General features: G+C 39.2%; 2 protein-coding genes across 2 annotated transcripts in view; one reads left to right on the top strand and one right to left on the bottom strand.

Annotated features, from left to right (window-relative positions):
- Positions 1 to 20072, bottom strand: part of LOC138024161 (exosome RNA helicase MTR4-like) — a 55524-nt gene that overhangs the window by 20283 nt on the left and 15169 nt on the right. Inside the window, exons 13-19 of the mRNA XM_068871268.1 lie at positions 8739 to 8818; positions 8331 to 8441; positions 7799 to 7900; positions 7099 to 7224; positions 4635 to 4785; positions 3560 to 3672; positions 2675 to 2734 (exon numbers count right to left, since the gene is read on the bottom strand). Of these exons, the coding sequence (XP_068727369.1) occupies positions 2675 to 2734; positions 3560 to 3672; positions 4635 to 4785; positions 7099 to 7224; positions 7799 to 7900; positions 8331 to 8441; positions 8739 to 8818 (743 nt within the window). The remainder of the gene's footprint in view (positions 1 to 2674; positions 2735 to 3559; positions 3673 to 4634; positions 4786 to 7098; positions 7225 to 7798; positions 7901 to 8330; positions 8442 to 8738; positions 8819 to 20072) is intronic.
- Positions 11749 to 13578, top strand: LOC138023666 (uncharacterized). The gene is made up of 2 exons (XM_068870709.1): positions 11749 to 11896; positions 11997 to 13578. Exons 1-2 carry the CDS (start codon positions 11802 to 11804, stop codon positions 12940 to 12942), a joined length of 1041 nt encoding a protein of 346 aa, XP_068726810.1. The 5' UTR covers positions 11749 to 11801; the 3' UTR covers positions 12943 to 13578.

Raw genomic sequence — 20072 nt, 5'->3', positions numbered from 1 at the left:
TTGCGGCTTTCCGTGGTACCTAGATGTAGGGAAAGGCCGCAGATAGCCATGTGTTTTTTGGAGTGGTTAGGCAGATTAAAATGGCGAGCGACTGGCTTGGATGCATCCTTGTCATTCTTCTCAACATCGCGAAGGTGTTCGCGGAATCGGTCACCTAGTCGTCTACCTGTCTCACCAATGTATAATTTATTGCATAACGTGCAGGTTATGCAATAAATGACATTTGCGGAGGTACATGTGAAACGATCGGTGATCTTAACAGATCGTTTAGGTCCCGTTATCTTGCTAGTGTTAACAATGAAAAGACAAGTTTTGCATCGTGAGCGCGCGCATTTGAAAGTGCCGGGTTGCTCGTTAGTTTTGAGCGCGCTTCTAACTAAAAAGTTGCCTACATTTTTGTCGCGTTTGAATGAAATAAGTGGAGGTTGCGAAAAGATTCTTCCAGTCTCGGGATCATTTTGGAGTAATTTAAAATTACTAAGAATGATGCTTTTGACTGCGTGATTATGAGGATGGAAAGTGAGGGTGAATGGAATTCTGTCATTCTTATCTTTTTGTGACGTTTGTAGTGATGACTGTCGATCAAATTGTTGGGCGCGATGATGGCCCGCTTTGACCACAGAGACAGGATAGCCACGTTTTTCGAAGAACTGGCACATCTCCTCTGATTTGCTGGAAAAATCGGAGTCATCACTACATAGACGTCGAAGTCTAAGAAATTGAGAATAAGGGATGGAGTTCTTGACATGTGATGGATGTGACGATGAATACAACAAATAACTGTGTGAATCCGTAGGTTTGTAGTGCACACTAGTACATAGCACGTTGCCTCTAATAGAAACTTTGATATCTAGAAAAGCCAATGAAGTTTCCGAAATTTCCCAGGTATATTTAAGAGCCGGATGAAAAGAGTTGACGGAGGTTATAAATTGATCGAGTTCTTCTCTGCTGGATGAAATAGCGCCGATGCAGTCGTCGATGTAACGGCCGTAGAGTTCAGGTTTGGGGCCGTTGTACAGGTTTGGGGCCGTTGTACTGTAAAAATTGGTGTTTAACATATCCTACAAAATGATTGGCATAGCTAGGTCCCATTCTTGTGCCCATCGCTACACCATTAATTTTATGTAATAGTTGCCGGCGAATGAAAAACAATTAAGCGTTAAAACTAGTTCGGCAAGGCGGAGGAGCGTTTCCGAGCTAGGTTCTTTGACAGTGCGTTGATCGAAAAAGTGTTTAAGTGCTTGAAGACATTCGCTATTGGGAATGACTGTGTACGGAGATGTAATGTCCATGGTGAAAATAAGTTTGTCTTGGCCGGAGAAATTGAAATCCTGTCTCTGTGGTCAAAGCGGGCCATCATCGCGCCCAACAATTTGATCGACAGTCGTCACTACAAACGTCACAAAAAGATAAGAATGACAGAATTCCATTCACCCTCACTTTCCATCCTCATAATCACGCAGTCAAAAGCATCATTCTTAGTAATTTTAAATTACTCCAAAATGATCCCGAGACTGGAAGAATCTTTTCGCAACCTCCACTTATTTCATTCAAACGCGACAAAAATGTAGGCAACTTTTTAGTTAGAAGCGCGCTCAAAACTAACGAGCAACCCGGCACTTTCAAATGCGCGCGCTCACGATGCAAAACTTGTCTTTTCATTGTTAACACTAGCAAGATAACGGGACCTAAACGATCTGTTAAGATCACCGATCGTTTCACATGTACCTCCGCAAATGTCATTTATTGCATAACCTGCACGTTATGCAATAAATTATACATTGGTGAGACAGGTAGACGACTAGGTGACCGATTCCGCGAACACCTTCGCGATGTTGAGAAGAATGACAAGGATGCATCCAAGCCAGTCGCTCGCCATTTTAATCTGCCTAACCACTCCAAAAAACACATGGCTATCTGCGGCCTTTCCCTACATCTAGGTACCACGGAAAGCCGCAAAAATCTGGAACAAAAGTTTATCTTTCAAATCGGCACCCTTAATCCTCACGGTATTAACGAACGCTTTTCATTTAACTAATATATTCCTATTTTTCACGTTGCCATGTTACCACCAATAGCGCAGCTCCTACTTTACTATAAATACTACACGTAACCCATAATCCCTCGATTCGCTCTGACGAAGGGCTAACGCTCGAAACGTCAACTTTCAGAATCTCTGTACGATGGCCAATTTACGTTATCAACTCCGTTGATAAAACCAAATTTTTGTATACTACTTCCACACCGACGCAGCACCACAGTTTATTTAGAATCTACCCCTTCATTACCTTGTTTCAAGGCTGCTAGGCAAGTCACCTACCCATGCTATCTTACCCATTCAAGTAATTGGCTCATACCATATGGAAACATGTTCCGCGTGCTAGGAAGCTTGAAGTCCCTCTTTGTCTTCAAAAGCATGACATTTCAAGAAACTGCACCTAATCACATTATTTTACTTCTCTTGGAGTCATGTTAAAAGACCAGCCTTTTAACAATACCCTCCTCATTACAAATAACTCTTCTGGCCTAAAACAAGCCACAGGACGTGGACGAGGGTCCGATCCTCGCAATTAATGTTAAGTGCAGTGGCCTTGGCACTCAATCAATGTGCTCCCCTTTATTAAAATATCAATTCACGTAGAGTATTATACTAATATTCTCATTAATCACTCACTTGAATTAGTCTTCCCGGCTGCATGTAAGGCAAACAGTACTTGGGTTGATGTATAAAACCCTAGAAAAAATTATTCATAAACAGTTTATGACATTTTTTTCAAATGCAACGACATGATTGTGTTTAAGGTGAATGTGACCATGCGAAGGATGGGAAAGCACAATTGACTTGCAGAGCCGACAGCTAAGTGGGACACATTGTTCATTCCGGACCAAGAGAAATGATAAAGTTTCCCGTGGGTGGGTAGATCTTTTGACCTGTCAGTCGACAGACAGACAGTCAGTCAATCTGTCGAAGGTTCACAACCTGTCTAGGACTCTGATTTTTCGGTTGCCCTTTCATGCGCCAGCAAGCAATAATCAGTTTCCCAGTTTATGACATGTACACAACAGGGGTTTCAATAATTATTATAGCTTTTGAAGTAGATGCCCAGGCTAATTAATGCAAGCAGTGGTCACTCTTGTCTTTTACAAGGGTTTGAGTGAAAATCAATGCAGATTAGCTGACGGTAAGAGGCAAATTTCTGACAAACAGATGGCAGTATACCTCCAGTGATCAGCTTATAATGAAACCCCTGGTCCACATACCAGTAATACCATAGTTGTCTCATGATTTTGTCACAATAAGATCATGGATTACAATCCTTCCACCAATGGTCAGCTTTAAGCTTGAAAATGTAAAGTTATTTAGAAAAACCCTTTTTTTTTTTTGGAACAAACGGTCATTTTTTTAGAGAAGCTGGTATGTCCCTGTGTGCAGGTTACTGGATCACTGCCATTCATTTCATGACTTTTGGATGCATGCGAGCATTTGAACTTAAAGTGGAGAAATGAAACCAAATTGACAAACAGAAGTCTAGAGTGATCATTATTGATCAATACTTACCAACATATCATTGCCCAGTTTTTTCAGCTGTTGTCTGATCTTATAATATGATGTGACGGATTCTTCATTTGGGATTTTAAATGCATCTCTCTTGACCTCAAGAGCTTTCAGTTCTTGTAAGTGTAAGCAAGAGAAAAAACATCGCAGAGTGGTAAAAAATATACTAAATACTCAGTCTGGTTCAATCAAAATTTCTTGCAACATTCATGCATGCTTGATAACATTTTCACTGTCCTCAAAGTTTGTATTTCATTTGTTTTATAGCACATACAGTACCGTGCAAATGTAGTTGAGAGTCTCGACTCGAAACTCTATCCGCGATCCTCGATGTTTTCGAGAATCGAAGATCGAGTTTTGAGGCTCGAGTTATTACTTTTGATAACAAAATTAATTGCCATGCATTAAAACACTACGCAAATTTACTGGAGGTTCCGTAAAGGCAGCAAGAGAGGAACAGCACTCTCCTCAGCAACATGGAGGTCACCATGGCAACTGAGCCACAGTCCATCTCTCACAGCGCCCATCAACACACCACTGAGACCAGTGTATGGAATGTACACTTATCTTAAAACATGGAAGGGAGGGAGGGAAAAAAAGGTGACTCAAGCCAAAGCGCATGGCAATGTCCATGCAAACCTGGCTCCCTGGAGTCCCCCCAAATAATATTATCTCAGGAAAAACCACTGCATTGGCTTGGTTTCAACTTTGTCGAAATGATATTTAGCCTCATTAAATACAATGGATAACTACATTATTTAATTAATACCAACAATAACGTCTGTTAATCAGTTTCATGCTCATATTATTGAACATAAGTGCTTTAATAATATGGAAGACTTAAAAAAATCAAATCAACCTAAGGTAGGCGATACACATTATGCTCTCTTTTTTGATCAGGCAAAAAACTGGAGAAGACAGAGGAAAGCCTCTTGGGAGAGGGTAGAGAGCTGGCAAACCTAATAATTTACATAGTACTGAACCTGCAAATCTGGACATATTGCATGCACATGCCATGCTCTCCTCCTGATAAAAACTGATTTAAAGGCAACATAATGATTAAAGAGGTGTCACATACTGTCAATCATTCCAGGCACTGCGGCATAGTTCTGAAACTGATAAAATGACTTTTCCAACATAATTTCCGGGTTCACTTCTTCCACACGCAGCAAGTTCAACACCATGTTGTAAGTAAGATGGAATGCACTGTTCAGAGGATCAGCATTACCCTAGTGAAAAAAAAAAAGGCAGCCATGAAAGTGACATCTTCTCTTGAATTTATATCATGCACTTATTTCTCCTTACTTAAATCATGGCATCTATGCATGGGCAACTGTGCACAGACTTATCTCAACAAGCTACTTGTCTTGCAAAAACGTGCACTGTGTTTGATATATTTTGCTAAACCGTGAGACCATGCAATTCCTTTAATTTTTAAAATCAAATTGCCTTCCTTTACAGTCTTTGTTCTTTCAACAGTTAAGCTGTTAAAGCTCTCAATAAATCTCATTTTGTGAAAAAATAAAATCAGTACTCCTTAATATTTGAGATCGCGATGCTAGTTATTATGAATTTTACAGTAACTCTTTGTTAGAATATTTCACTAAGTTAACACAATACACTGCAATTTGTAAATGTGAAAAATACATGATATACCCGTGGCTGTAATTTTAGTTTAGTTTAAATAACAAACTACTGTATCGTAAATTTATATGAAACTGTATCAAAAACTCTCAAGTGTTTCTTTCTGCTTGTTGTTGTGTTTTTACTCTTTTTGTAATAAGTGTTTAATTAATTAATAAATTAATAATAATTAATATTCAATTTGCTTAACTTTGTCTTATCCCACCTAGATTAGCTTAATACCTTTTTATGGGGCATCTGTTATTGGAAATTTTATCTTTTGCTAGTAATAAAATTATTGTGCAGTTGTTGTTCATCTCCAGTGGTAGGCAAACTGGTAGTCAATTTTTGAGAAGGGAAGATAACACATGACTAAGGTAGCGATTGACTGAAACTCAGCCCAGAAACACAGGGGTGGGAGGTGCAGATAAAGAAAACTATTCCAGCCTGACTCTGTAAGATGTGCTGCACTAGATACATGCATAATATAATTATATATGATACATGTAGTTCAATGTAAAATTCAGGTAAAAATGATTTTCACCTTGTTTTAGACTAAATTTCCATTCTTTCCTATCCTAGTTATTAGTTATTATTAATGTTAATTAATTAATTAATTAATTAATTATTGTTAATTAATTATTACTGTTACAAGACTAATAATATAAGAGCGGTGCAGTGGTAACACCAGTGCAAAAAAGTGTAATACCAATGCAAATAAAACACATCAAAATTTTGGATTATGATTGGCTAATAACAGAAACCCATAAGGGTTGAAACGTGTAACGGCCCCTTGTGTGCTGGGAAACAAGCTTCGAAATATTCAATTTGCTAAGTACCAAACATTTGGAACAACAAGAGCGAGGGGTTTCCAAATATGGTACTTAGCACTGAAACATTCAACGAATCAGTTTCCATTGAATATTCGGAAGCTGTGAACACGCGTTACACGTTTCAACCCTTATGTGTTTCTGCTAATAAACAATAGGGTTTGGTCAGAACCAATCAAATCTTTTGTTTTCAAATCAAGCGTGCCCTCTGGATGGTGCAATCAATGGCCCAATTTTTCCCTGATTGGATGCGTTTCTTCTGCTTAAGCCAATGGCCCTTATAGATTTTACTCTGTCCAACACCAGACGATTTTACTCATCAATGAGTGTTTGAGGCATGAATGGGTTAAAAATCTCGAATTTTTTCATGTATATTATTAATAGGTAATCACATGATTTTTCTCATGCAGTTTTGGTCATCTCTGAAAAAATGTACTTGTGCCTATGCAGAGATGGCACAGTGGTGAGAGCACTCGCCTCTCACCAATGTGGCACGGGTTTGATTCCCAGACTCCGCATCATATGTGGGTTGAGTTTGTTGGTTCTCTACGCTGCACCGAGAGGTTTTTTTCCACATACTACGGTTTTCCCTTCTCCTCAAAAACCAAAATTTGATTTGAGTTGCGTTACCTTGTTAATTTCAATTTACAGTGTCCCGATTAGTGCTCTACAGTGCTAGAAGATTAGTCACTTAAATAAAGTTCCTTTCCTTTCCCTTTTTCCTTTTATTCCAAATACAGGTTTTGCACGGCAGCCATGTTCCATGGCAGGAACAATAGATTCTTTTTGCTATGGGAACAAACGTTTTTTCTAATGCAAAACATTTTCATTGTTCCTGCCATGCAACATGGCTGATGTGCAAAACCTCTCTTGTGCTCAAAATCATGTGATTACCTATAGAAAGAAAATACATACTCAAACTAGATACTTTAATATTCCCTGATTATGCCGTAGATCAGCAAAAGCTTGGATTAAACTTTTCATAAGCAGCTCAAGGCCTCACTCAAACAGTTTATTTATTTATATATAGACATCTGTTTTAATTATTTTTTTCCAAAAGGCACACTGTATTTAACAATCAAATAATACCTTCAGCAAAGCTTTTCCTACATCAGGACCCATTTTCTCATCTATGATTAAAATAACAATTCCTCTGTCATCAATACCACGCCTTCCAGCTCTGCCACTCATTTGAATGTACTCTCCTGAAGTTATCTGTTATGAAATAAGAACGTGAGTACATGTAGTAAAACTTCCCCAACCAGCACACTTTGATTACATCATCAATCCAATTTTGATCTGGGATTATCCCCGTAAACAGGGGGTGGCCGGATTTACACCACTTTGTCAGTAATCTTTCTAACTCCCACTCTCCATCTCACTCGATTCATGGCGTCTTTTTTCTCCAAACCAACGCTCTTGCTCTCCTTCTCCACATGCGTCTTCTACGCCTTCTTTGGTCGTCCTTGCTTCCTCTTGCCCTTCACTTCGAACTCCAACACTTTTCTTAGGACATGCCAATCATCCCTCCTCAACGCATCCCCGTGCCATCTCACTCCATTAATTGTCTTTGCCATCTGAAACCACTGTTTCCTTCAATCCCAACATCACCATCAGGTCCTCTGTCCTCTTTTTCTCCATCAGTTTTGCACCACACATTGCCCTCTCAATCCTTCTCAAATTTGCTCTCTCATTTTCCCTCAGACAGGTCATGTCCCACTCCCATCCATGTACCATACAAACCAAAAAAAGGGAATTACAAAACTACTTGCAAGGGTTTTATACTCACAAATCTGAAATCTTTTCCATCAAATTTCCTAGCATTTGTGAACACAACTGTCCTGGCAGGCATGTTGAGACCAAGAGCAAATGTTTCTGTGGCAAAGAGAGCCTAATAAAAACAAAAATAAAGTGAAACGTAATGACTTCTTTGAACATTTCACAGTTATTTTAATTTTTAACATTTATTTAATAATATTTTAAACAGATGACACTTTGACATTCTGAAACATCTAATCAAAATGACCATCATTTTAGTGTAATTATTATAATTTTTTGTTTGCTTACAAATCAGCCCTTATTGCCTCATTCTAAAGCTAAAAGTTCGAAAGAACATTTAACCTTGAACGAAGCAACAAGGGCTTATTAGCAAGCAAACAAGTATACTAGACATTAATGATGGCCATTTTGGAATAATATTAGGTGTATAATACAGGATAAAAACAGCCATTCATTAAAAGTGTGCAGAAGAGTCACTTACGCACACCTTAGTAACACTTTTAGTAAACCATGTTGCAGCGGAGGAGGGAATTTACATGTACCTTGATCAAACCTTCTGAAAAAAGGATTTCAATGGTCTCCTTTAAAATCGGCAGCAGTCCAGAGTGATGGATGCCAATGCCACGTTTCAACAAGGGAAGGACATGTTCTACCTAATAGATACAAATGTGAACAAAAAAAACATTAGAGATACAGAGTATTTATTTTGAGTATAATAATCGTCCATCTGAATCTACATATAAAACATGAGAGACAACAAAAAATTCTACCTAATAGATACAAATGTGAACAAAAAAAACATTGGAGATACAGAGTATTTATTTTGAGTATAATAATCGTCCATCTGAATCTACATATAAAACATGAGAGACAACAAAAAATTGGACAGATATATTTCCGAGTTTGCAGCTCATCCCTCTGAATCTTTCACAACAACAATCTGGACAGACCTGAGGGAGTTTTTTGTCTTCATCTGATAAACAGTCAATAGCATTATTGAACACTTCTTCCACTAGTTTTTTCTCATGAGCTGCAATGAAAAAAAGAAGAAGATTGTCACAGAGGATAATAATTAGGACAGAAGTTAATAAGTAATTAAAGGCTGACCCTGGTGAAAAAAATCAGAGGATCTTTGAGGATCTTCAAGGATCCTTAAAGATCGTCAAGGATGTGCGAAAGATCTTTGAAGATGAGGATCTTTCAAGGAGCCTTGAAGGATCTTTGAAAGTTATTTTAAAAAGATCTTCAATTGCAATTAGGAGTTGTAAAGATCCCCAAAGAGCCAGTGAGGATCCTGTGAGGATCTTGCAAAGATCCTGGTGAGAAAAAGTTCAAAATCTTGGTATGGATCCTCGCAGATCCTCAAGAATTCTTTGAGGATCTTCCAAGGATCTTAAAAGGATCTTTATTAAGATCTTTGAAGATCCTTGATAAATCCTCTATTAATCTTCAAGGACCTTTGGAACAGGCCTCTGTTTTTGTTTATGGTGCCTCTAATTTTGAAAATGGTGCCTCCAATATTCAGCGGTCTGGGAACAACCGCTTGACTTAACCGAGGAAGATTGCGAACCAGTGTCTACATCCAAAATGGCCGACTGTGTGGCAGCTCTTCGCCAGCTTGTTGAAAGAGAATTACAAAACATCAGCAGCAGTGTATCAACAGACCCCATGGAGGCTTCAGAGAAAATCGACCAAGGTATCGTTGCTGTTAATTTCTTGGATTCTGTTGTATGGTTGCCTGAGGATATTTATGGAGACATTTCAGCTGCAAGAGTATGTAAGAAAAACTTGAGCTCATCCTCAGTAAGAACCCTTCAAGTCAATAGCAATATGCCAGGACGTCCTTTTTATGAAATTAGCTTGGACCAGTTACAGTTCCTCATAGACTTAAGATTTACAGTTCCACAGATAATTGCCAGGTTACTTCCCGTATCCTAAAGAACCATTGAGCGGCATCTTGCTGAATATCGCCATCTCATCAAGGCCATTCTCCACCATGATGGATGAGGAGTTGGATTGCCAGGTTAGAGACATCAAGTTCTTTCATCCTAACTGTGGATCAAAGAATCTGGCTGGTTTGCTTGCATCTCGTAACATAAAAGTACCCAGAGAAAGTCTGAGGCAATACCTGCAAAGAGTTGACCCAATCGGAATGTCTGTTCGCAGATGCAGAGCTGTTCATTGACATGTTTATTCTGTCTCGTCCTCTTGCTCTATGGCATTTTGACGGAAACCATATGCTGATTAGAGGGCGTTTTGTGGTGCAAGGATGTGTTGATGGTTTTACCAGAATTCCTGTATTTCTAGCGTGTAGCACAAATAACAAACCAACTGTTTTGGCTTGCTTTATGGATACCGTAGCTCAAAGCTGGCACTTTTAAATTGACCTTGCACCCACAATTGTAGTGGAGTCATGTTGTGTTCTGTGCTCAGAGGGTGTCTTATCCAGGTAGCAACCCACTCCTTTAACCTGTGATTAATGAGATCAGCAAAACAAAACTGCAGACGCCATAAGTCAACTTCAGATATGGGGTCAAGAATTCCCACATCTTCCATTGACATAAAAAGCCTATGAAAAAGTTTGAGAACATCGGTAAAAACATCTCTCCATAAGCGCTCAATCTGCTGGTTATGAACGCTTCTGCCAACAAGTGCTGAACCTTGACCGGTTCCTCTTCTTTCAAGCATGTATCACACTACATCAACATTCTCACCTCCTCTATCACAATGAACACGAGAGGATAGTCCCCATTGAGCTACGGCATCCATTATTTGTGCTAAAAAGGTAAAGTCTGCTACGAGCCTGGAAGGCCCATCAAGCTGGCGCTTATCTCCGGTTTCTGTATCATGAAGCGACTAGGAGTATTGCTCCCCCCTGGAAGGGATGCTACATGTAGTCCATCGCAGGGTTACCCCCAGCATTAAATTCGCCGGTACCCATTTATACACCTGGGTGGAGAGAGAGGCACCGTGAGAGTAAAGTGTCTTGCCCAAGAACACAACACAATATCCCTGGCCAGGATCCAAACCCGGACCACTCGATCCGGTGTCGAGCACACTGACCATGAGCCCACTGCGCCTCCCGTTATTTGTGCTACACGCTAGAAATACAGGATTAATTCTGGTAAAACCATCAACACATCCTTGTACCACAAAACGCCATCTAATCAGCATGGTTTCTGTCAAAATGACATAGGGCAAGAGGACGAGACTACAGAATAAACATGTGAACAGCTCTGCATCTGCGAACAGATATTCCGATTGGGTCAACTCTTTGCAGGGATTGCCTCAAACTTTCTCTGGGTACTTTTATGTTACAACATGCAAGGAAACCAGCCAGATTCTTTGATCCACAGTTAGGATGAAAGAACTTGATGTCTCTAACCTGGCCATCCAACTCCTCATCCATCATGGTGGAGAATGGCCTTGATGAGATGCCATATTCAGCAAGACGCCGCTTAATGGTTCTTTAGGATACGTGAAGTAACCTGGCAATCTGTGGAACTGTAAATCTTAAGTCTATGATGGACTAACTGGTCCACGCCAATTTCATAAGAAGGATGTCCTGGCATATTGCTATTGACTTGAGGAGTTCGTAATGAGGATGAGCTCAAGTTTTCTTAGATACGTCTTGCAGCTGAAATGTCTCCATAAATATCCTAAGGCAACCAACCGTACAACAGAAGCCAAGAAATTAACAGCAACGATAACTTGGTCGATTTTCTCTAAAGCCTTCAAGGGGTCTGTTGATACGCTGCTGCTGATGTTTTGTAATTCTTTTACAACAAGCTGGCGAAGAGCTGCCACACAGTCGGCCATTTTGGATGTAGACACTGGTTCCAAATCTTCCTCGGTTAAGTGAATTACATACTATTATGATACACTTTAATAACCCTACTTAAAGTACCAACCAAGTTGTTGTTCCCAGACCGCTGAATATTGGAGGCACGATACAGAAGCACCATTTACGAAAACCGCCATTTTTGAATACGGTGTATTCTGCGCGGGTGAACATGTTATCAAAGGCAAAGAGATCGCTTGAAATTGAACCTGATTCCTCTCCGAAACGCCGCAAAAGTTCGGGATATTCCCCACACTGGAAATTCTGGTGAGTTTGGTACAGATCTGCGTGAATTTTGAAGACATTTTGAATTTTGAAATTGCGTGTTGGGAAATGCATATGCTTATTCGAAATATATTTCTCATAGGCTTCTATCCAATTACGAATACTCAGAGGATAGCCTTACCTTTACAAACGACATAATCAAGCATAGTCAGACAGAGAAGGCAAATCGAGAGTGGTCAAACTCGTTGTCGACTAACTCAGTTGGTTGTATCGTAACGGATATTTGGGGTGCAAAAGTTAAGTTTGTAAAACGGGGCCCACGTAATGCTCGTCAAAGTGGGTATTTAAATTTAAAGAGGGTAACACCAAGCTTCACTGCTGCAGCAAAAGTAAAAGAGATGGCTCTACAGCTGAATGATGTGTCATTGCCCCAAGGGTGGACGGGAGAAGCTGATAATGCATACCGTTTCTCCTTCTTCCGAAGAGAAAAAAGAGAATTTAGAGGTGAGCGTTTGAGCTTGGAAATGCTGGTGGAACTACCCCATAACGAGGCCTCCTGTAGGCCGATTTACAAGATCAGATCCCATGGTTGTGTGGTTGATTTGGGTTCAGTACTAAGAATTGACGAGACAAAAGGTGCACCACTAGCAGAAGAAATCTCATTGATCCTGCAATACTTGAACAGCGTTCCCATCTGCCTTGGATTTATTCTTGAAGAAGATCAATCCATTACCAGCCTTTCCCATTACACAGTTGGTCAACTAACCGACCTTTCAGACCCAGCAAAGCGGCCAGAGACAAGAGTATATTCAGGGTCCTGTCAAGTCCTTAGCAATTATGGAGAAAATTGCAGAAATTGTGGGAGGTTAAAAAGTGTTAACTCCCAAAACCAAAAGCACCGTTCAAAGAGGAAGTCCATTACACCTCAATGCAACAAGCGGTTTCTTTCGAGGGAGGAGTTGCTTGAAGAACTAAGGGAAGAGCAACAAAAGAGAAGAAATGCGGAAGTGAGGGAAAACTATTGGCGAGAGAAATTCGATAGCGAAGCTATAGGGGTTGACAAGGAGGACCATCCTGACAACACATAGAATTTAATTATCCCGGCTTAAAACGCAAAACAACGGTTGATTTAGTTAAGGCGGCGAAATACGAGATACAAAAAACCCTCGTTGCAAGTTTTGGTCGATGTTTCACATTTTTCACCTTGCATGATCAACTTGGCCCGCAACAAAAACATTTGTGGCGGGTTGAAGAAATGCAGCGCGCTGATTGGTTGATTTGCTAGTACACAAGCACATTTGTTGCGTGACAAGTTGCGAGCTTGATGAAAAACGAGCAACAAAGCCAAAATTTGTTCCTCAGAGTAGACCCGTGCTCTACTATTCGCAACAACTTTCTTCAACCCGCAACAAATGTTCTTGTTGCACGACAAGATGATAATGCAAGGTGAAAAACGGGAAACATTGACCCAAACTTGCAACGAAACAATGTTGACGCGCCAAGTTGAGGGTTTTTGTATCTCATATTTAGCCGCCTTTACATTGAATCTGAGTGTTCCTACATAAACAGCCAAATGTTGACACTTCCATTGAATGCACAGATTTCTTTTGGAATATGGTGCATGAAATTTCATGATAAGTGGCCTGTAATTGGTGACCGAATTCCATGATATTGTGTTATGTAAGCAATGAGAACCCAGAATGCTTCTTTTGTTTTAAACTCCATCTGTGCTTAAGTTGTCACTGTCTTGATTATTGTATCCAAGTATCTTTAAACCGTATTTTTCCAGAGGAAACAAAGCTTAGGTACAAAGGGAAAAAAATGTTATAGTTACTCTAATCCTGTAAGCTAAGCTTTCCTTAAGCATTAGTAGGGAGTTTAAGCAAAGACGACGGCAATGGCAACGAAAGCGTTAGTCCAAAATATAACTTAGCCCTATCGCAACTATTTCGTGATTATTCCGTCTTGTTCACCTTGTACAATACAGGCAAACTATCCTGTAACTGAATGGGTACGAGCTGTTTTAAAGTCAAAACTGAAAAATAATGACTCTTTCGTGGTTATATGCTCACGTTGCCGTCAAAACCTAAAATTTGGTGATTTCACGTTGTTGTTTTGTGGAGTACGGCAGAGAAATGACAGAAATTCGTGTTGCACGTGCAGCACAAGCATTTTTCCTTTTTTAACCAATTATCGTATAAACTCTTGTTCTTAGGGCATCGTAGCTTCATTAGGAAAATAACACAAACAGCGGTGATAAACATTGTATTCCAACGCATTTTTATAAAACTTGACGTTTCGTATGCTAGTCAACACACATTTTCAAAAGTGACCGTTACAATTTTTAAAAACTATATATATATCGTAAACAATAGGGGTCTGGGGTTTTTCTCAGTCTAGGTTCCAGACCCCTATTGTTTACGATATATATATAGTTTTTAAAAATTGTAACGGTCACTTTTGAAAATGTGTGTTGACTAGCATACGAAACGTCAAGTTTTATAAAAATGCGTTGGAATACAATGTTTATCACCGCTGTTTGTGTTATTTTCCTAATTAACCAATCATATTCTTGCTTTGTGGCATTGCCGTAGCCATAGCCGCCATCTTTGCTTAAAGTCCCTATTATGCAACGACTACAGTGACAGCAATGAGGGTGTACAAAAACAAAACAGGAGTTTGGTCAATGGAGTTTGGTCACGTCTTCAGACACTCACAAGGTCTACGGCTTTTTCTCTGCCTTATCTTCTTCAGAGACATTGTTCTTGCCCGTGCGAAATTGCAAACAACTGTTATATCGGTCTTTACACGGTCGTCCTCACAAGAACCGCTGTTTGGGCTATCTGCTTTTGCTTCTGTTAACATTTCTTCACCACGTGGTTGTCACTGTACGTCGTTTGTCAGTCGCAAGGGGTTTTCTTCTTCGCGAGTTGCCTACTATCCAAACTCTGTTTCGAGTTTTCAATTACCGCTTCTCCTCAGAAGTGGCGACGTCCATCCAAATCCTGGTCCACCGAGCGGAATTGTCAGTTCTGAGTCACGGAAAGATGGCCCTGATCTTCGTGGTTTGCGAACATTTTACGCCAACGCTCGCAGTATTGTCAACAAAGTTAACCTACTTGAACTGGCAATGTACCAACGGAACTACGATCTAATTGTACTAACTGAAACGCATTTGGACCATTCGATTCTTGACTCCGAGATTTTTCCCTCTCACTACACTGTTTTTAGAAAAGATCGTAAGATTAATGGCCGCCATGGCGGTGGTGTACTCATTGCGGTACGTGATTACATTACTGTTTCTCTTCGTCCGACTCATCCGTGCGACTCTGAAATGCTTTTTGTTGATGTGCTCTTATCTTACAACCGACGGATAACTATCGGCGTGTTTTATCGACCCCCGGGAAGTGATATTAAGCCTTTGGAAGACCTTCAGACCTTTATTCAAGGACTTGATTCAACCGCGGATTTAATTCTGGTTGGAGATTTTAACTTGCCGGAGATCGAGTGGTCATGCAATAGAGCTTTACAACAATCTCACAATCACGCCCTTTTAATTGATATAATTCAGGACAATTTCTTAACACAGCTGGTCAGTGAGCCTACAAGGAACCAAAATATTCTAGACTTGTTAATCACATCCTCGCCAGATATCATTGATCGTCTTGTTGTTGGCGATTGCTTCTCCGACCATAACTCTCTTAGTTTTGAGATCTTAAGATCACCCTACACCCAGCGTAAATCTCGGAAATGTTTTTATTCATATGGCAAAACTGACTGGGCACACCTAAAGATGTTATTGGCTTGCATTCCTTGGAACTGTGCTTTTTTCGATGATGACATTGAATACAACTGGTCTTGCTGGAAAGATCTTTTATTTACGGCTATGGATGAATGCATACCCGTGCGTCGGGGCAAGAAAAAATGTAATGCACCTTGGATAACAAAGGATCTCATTAGGTTGTGCAGAAAAAAGAAATTGTTGTATAACAAAGCGCGAAAAAGCAGCAATCCAGCCCTTTGGGAGAAGTACAGAAAACTGAACAATGTCGTAAAGAGAGAATGTAACTCAGCTCGATGGACGTATATCAACAATATGGCCTCTGATATTGCAGTCTCTGGTAATTCCAAGCCTTTCTGGAATTATATTAAAAGCAAACGTAACGGTACGAACACTCTGGTATCTTTAAAGGTTGGTGACAAAGAACTGATTGACGATGAGAGTATTGCTAGTAGTTTTAATTCCTATTTTTCATCTGTTTTTACCTCTGAGGACTTCACCAACTTGCCTTCTTTAGAGCCTTTAGTTTGTGAGAAACTTAATTATATTTCCTGTACTACTGAGGAAATTTTAAAGCATCTTAAGTCTCTTAAAACGAACAAGTCCCCGGGTCCAGACAGAATTTCACCAGTAATTTTAAAATCATGTGCGTTCGAATTGGCGCCCTCGATCTCATTTCTGGTTAACAAATCTTTCGTGCTGGGCCATTTGCCCGAAGATTGGAGATCAGCTGACATTGTCCCACTTCATAAGAAAGGTTCTAAGCACTTGAGGGAGAATTATCGTCCAATTTCGCTTACATCCATGATATGCAAAATCAGCGAAAAAATTGTACGCGATAGGTTAACGTCATTTTGGCAAGACCATAACGTGATAAATAAAAACCAATTTGGTTTTTTGCAGGGTAGGTCTACTGTGACCCAATTACTCTCTACTTTTCATGACTTCGCCAGATCTAGGAATTCATCTGTAGCAACAGATGTTGTATTTCTTGATCTCGCAAAGGCTTTTGATAGTGTTCCTCATGAGCGTCTACTCATAAAGTTATATAGCCTCGGTATTGAGAGCAAACTTCTTAACTGGTTGAGGCATTTCCTCACGTGCAGAAAGCAACGAGTTGTTGTAAGAGGGACTTTTTCTGATTGGGCACCTGTGATATCTGGTACCCCACAGGGAACTATTCTTGGTCCAATTTTATTCCTATCATATATAAATGATATCGTTGATAGTGTCTCTTCAAAAATTAAATTATTTGCGGATGACACAAAGATTTACAGAGAGCTTCGCAACCCTAGTCTCGATGAACAATATCTTCAAACTGATTTGAATAATCTTGGTAAATGGGCGAAAAAATGGCAACTTCGTTTCAATGAGGATAAGTGTGAAGCAATGCGAATAACGCATTCTCGTGACAAATCGACTACGACTTATAAACTAGGTACGGCCTTAAAAGATGTCAAGAGCTTTAAAGATCTTGGAATTATTATATCAAAAGATCTTACTTGGAGTGAACATATTAGTACTATGGCGAATAAGGCGAACCAAGTCCTAGGGCTAATAAGACGGTCTGTTGGAACAGCTAATACAACAACTTTTTCGTTGCTTTACAAAACATTGGTCAGACCACTTCTAGAGTATGCTGCTCCAGTCTGGAACCCATATCTTGTCAAAGATATCCATGCAATAGAGAGCGTGCAAAGACGCGCGTCAAGATTAGCTCTTAGGCAAAAAAGAGGTGATATGTCTTATGAAGAGCGTTGTGACTCGTTACATTGGCCATCTTTGTCCAGTCGTAGAACATATTCCTCTCTTGTTGAATGTTATAAGATCGTGTTTGGCTTATCACACTTGGATTTTGAGGAATTCTTTCAATTCGCTAAAGTCAAATCCACTAGGGCAAATCACTCGTATAAGCTTTATTGTAAATTATCTAGAATTAACTGTTTTAAATATTCTTTTTTTAACAATGTAATTAGTCACTGGAACAATTTACCTAGTAATGTTGTTGAAGCCGGTTCCCTTGAACTTTTTAAATGTAAACTCAAATCCTTTTTAAAGTTGTAATTTTTATTGTTTGTCTGTTGTTTTTAGGAGAGTTTTATTCATAGGGTTAACCTCTAGACTCTCCCTTTCAAATTCATGTATAGTTATTATGAGTTTGAATAAACATGTATGTATGTGTGTAGGAACCCACATAATATAAGAACTTTCACATGTAGGAACCTATTGGGCTAAGACGGTCCATTTACACCCCTTTAAATGACCTGTTTTAGCCTACAATTTTGAAATTGGTTTTTATTTTGAGAAATTCAGTGAAACATTGAATACACAAATTTAATATAACAAATTCTACTAGTCAGTACCTTGTTTTCCCAGCAGCAACATTGTACCATTGTTTTAATTAATGTTGTTTGTGCAGAGCTTTGTGCAAACTTCAGAAATGGCCCAAAATAGGCCATACCCACCAATGACAAAGACCTCATTATTTTATTCTATTTTAAAAATAAGAACCTGAGTACAGTCTGTAGCCTAACCTTAGCCTAGCTTGGAAAAACTTGGTTCTTATATGCAGGTTTTTACTGTACCGTTATCAAGCAAATATTGTTACTGTAGTATTAAATAAATATGACTTACATTTCTTTGTCACAAGGGAAGGAAAAAAAGAATACTTACTGGGGAGTTGCAACTGGCCTCAGTATTATGTGGACATGCTGTAATAGACAGGCTGGAAGCAAAAACCTAGTAAGTGATGATGTTCGGCCAAAGTTTAGTGCTCAAAACTAACCCAAATTTTGCAAGTTGACTGGAAATGAACTCAAGAACATTGCTCTCAACTGGTAATTTTTTATGCGATTTGAGCTTTATTTTTTCGAGAAATAAGCCTTGCAACAATACTATTGGCTTTGCATTTGAAAACAGTGGAATCAGAGAAGCGGCACTTACCTTTCATTGTTCGATTAAAATTTAATAGCATAAACTCATATAACTGCGTGTGTTAGTAGCTCAACCGAATGATACTCACAGCGAAGTAGACCACTGGTCGGTGGTTCGAGCCACTGATCAGAGTTACTTTATTTTTCACGCATATCTTGTGTAATTTAAATTTCACGAAGATCGATAAAGTTGCAGCAAAAAACAAGAAGAGAAAAAAAGGAGAAACAGCTCTGTGCAAACAAAAGAAAAATAACAAGTCTGGTCAGTGGCTCAAACCACCAAGCTGTTGTGTACTTCGCTGTGCGCATCATTTGGATGAGCTACCAGCTCACGCAGTGGTATTAGCTTATGCTATTAAATTTTAATCAAACAATGAAAGGTAGGTGTCGCTTCGCTGATTCCATTGTTTTCAAATGCAAAGCCGATAATCTTTTTTTCATAGCTTATTTCTTGAAAATAAAGTTTAAATTCGATAAAAACAATACCAGGGCAATGTTCTTAAGTTCATTTCCAGTCAACTTGCAAAATTTGGGTTAGTCTTGTGCAAAACTAAAAATTGGCCCAACATTACAAGTCACTTACTAGGTTTTTGCTTTCAGCCCTACAATTATATCCTTAATCCCCAAATTTTTTATGATTTTGACAATGATAAGCACATCTATGAAAATAAAGGGAGTTTAAATGATGTTGGTGCCATATTGTTGTTGTTGTTCACGGTAGTCAATAGGAATTGGCCATTTTACAAATTCACTTTAAATTAGCATGTTTCGGGTTTTCCATTATGACATCCTTACCTTTACCCTGAGAAGAATCAAAGCCATAATTGGCAGTAATCATGCTTCTTTAATGAAGCCACAAACATCCTTGAAGATCATTGGTAAGAATACTGAATATACCCAAAATAATCTCATAGATCTTGACAAGATCCTGAAGGATAGATCAGGATCTTTGAAGATCTTTGGTGAGATTATTGAAGATCCTTGCAGATCTTTGGTAAGATTAATAAAGATTGCAAAGACCTTAACAAGTTCCTCAAAGGATCTTTTAAAATAATGAAGATCCTTGAGGATTTTTGAAATTCCTTGGTAACATTCAGGAAGGACCCACAAAGATCCTTAAAGTTCAAGGATCTTTGGCAAGATTTTTGAGGATCTTTTCCAAGATCTTTGTTAGGATCCTTCCTTAAAGATCCTTAGAAGATTTTCACCAGGGGAGTGCTATCAGGTTCAGTGGTTATGGAGATGGACTGTGTGTGGTTGCGTCACATTCGAATCTCCCTCTGACCACCAGAAGGAATGTCTTCAGCACACTTTGTAATGGACCTTTTTACAGTAATGAGTTTTGTTGCCTGTCCTTTACATAAAAGTGAGGCTAGAGTTGATCTTGTTATGATAAAGACCTCCCCTACTTTTCTTACGTTACGTTAATGATGTTATTCTCATGCTTATTAGTTTGTATTTACATAATTATGAAAATCAGTGAGGTTTCTATCACAGCAAGGTC

Source organism: Montipora capricornis, chromosome 11 (genome assembly GCF_036669925.1).
Source record: "Montipora capricornis isolate CH-2021 chromosome 11, ASM3666992v2, whole genome shotgun sequence".
Classification (NCBI taxonomy): Eukaryota; Metazoa; Cnidaria; class Anthozoa; order Scleractinia; family Acroporidae; genus Montipora; species Montipora capricornis.
Note: the sequence above shows the minus strand (reverse complement) of the source record. Positions and strands in the feature narration are given on the sequence as shown.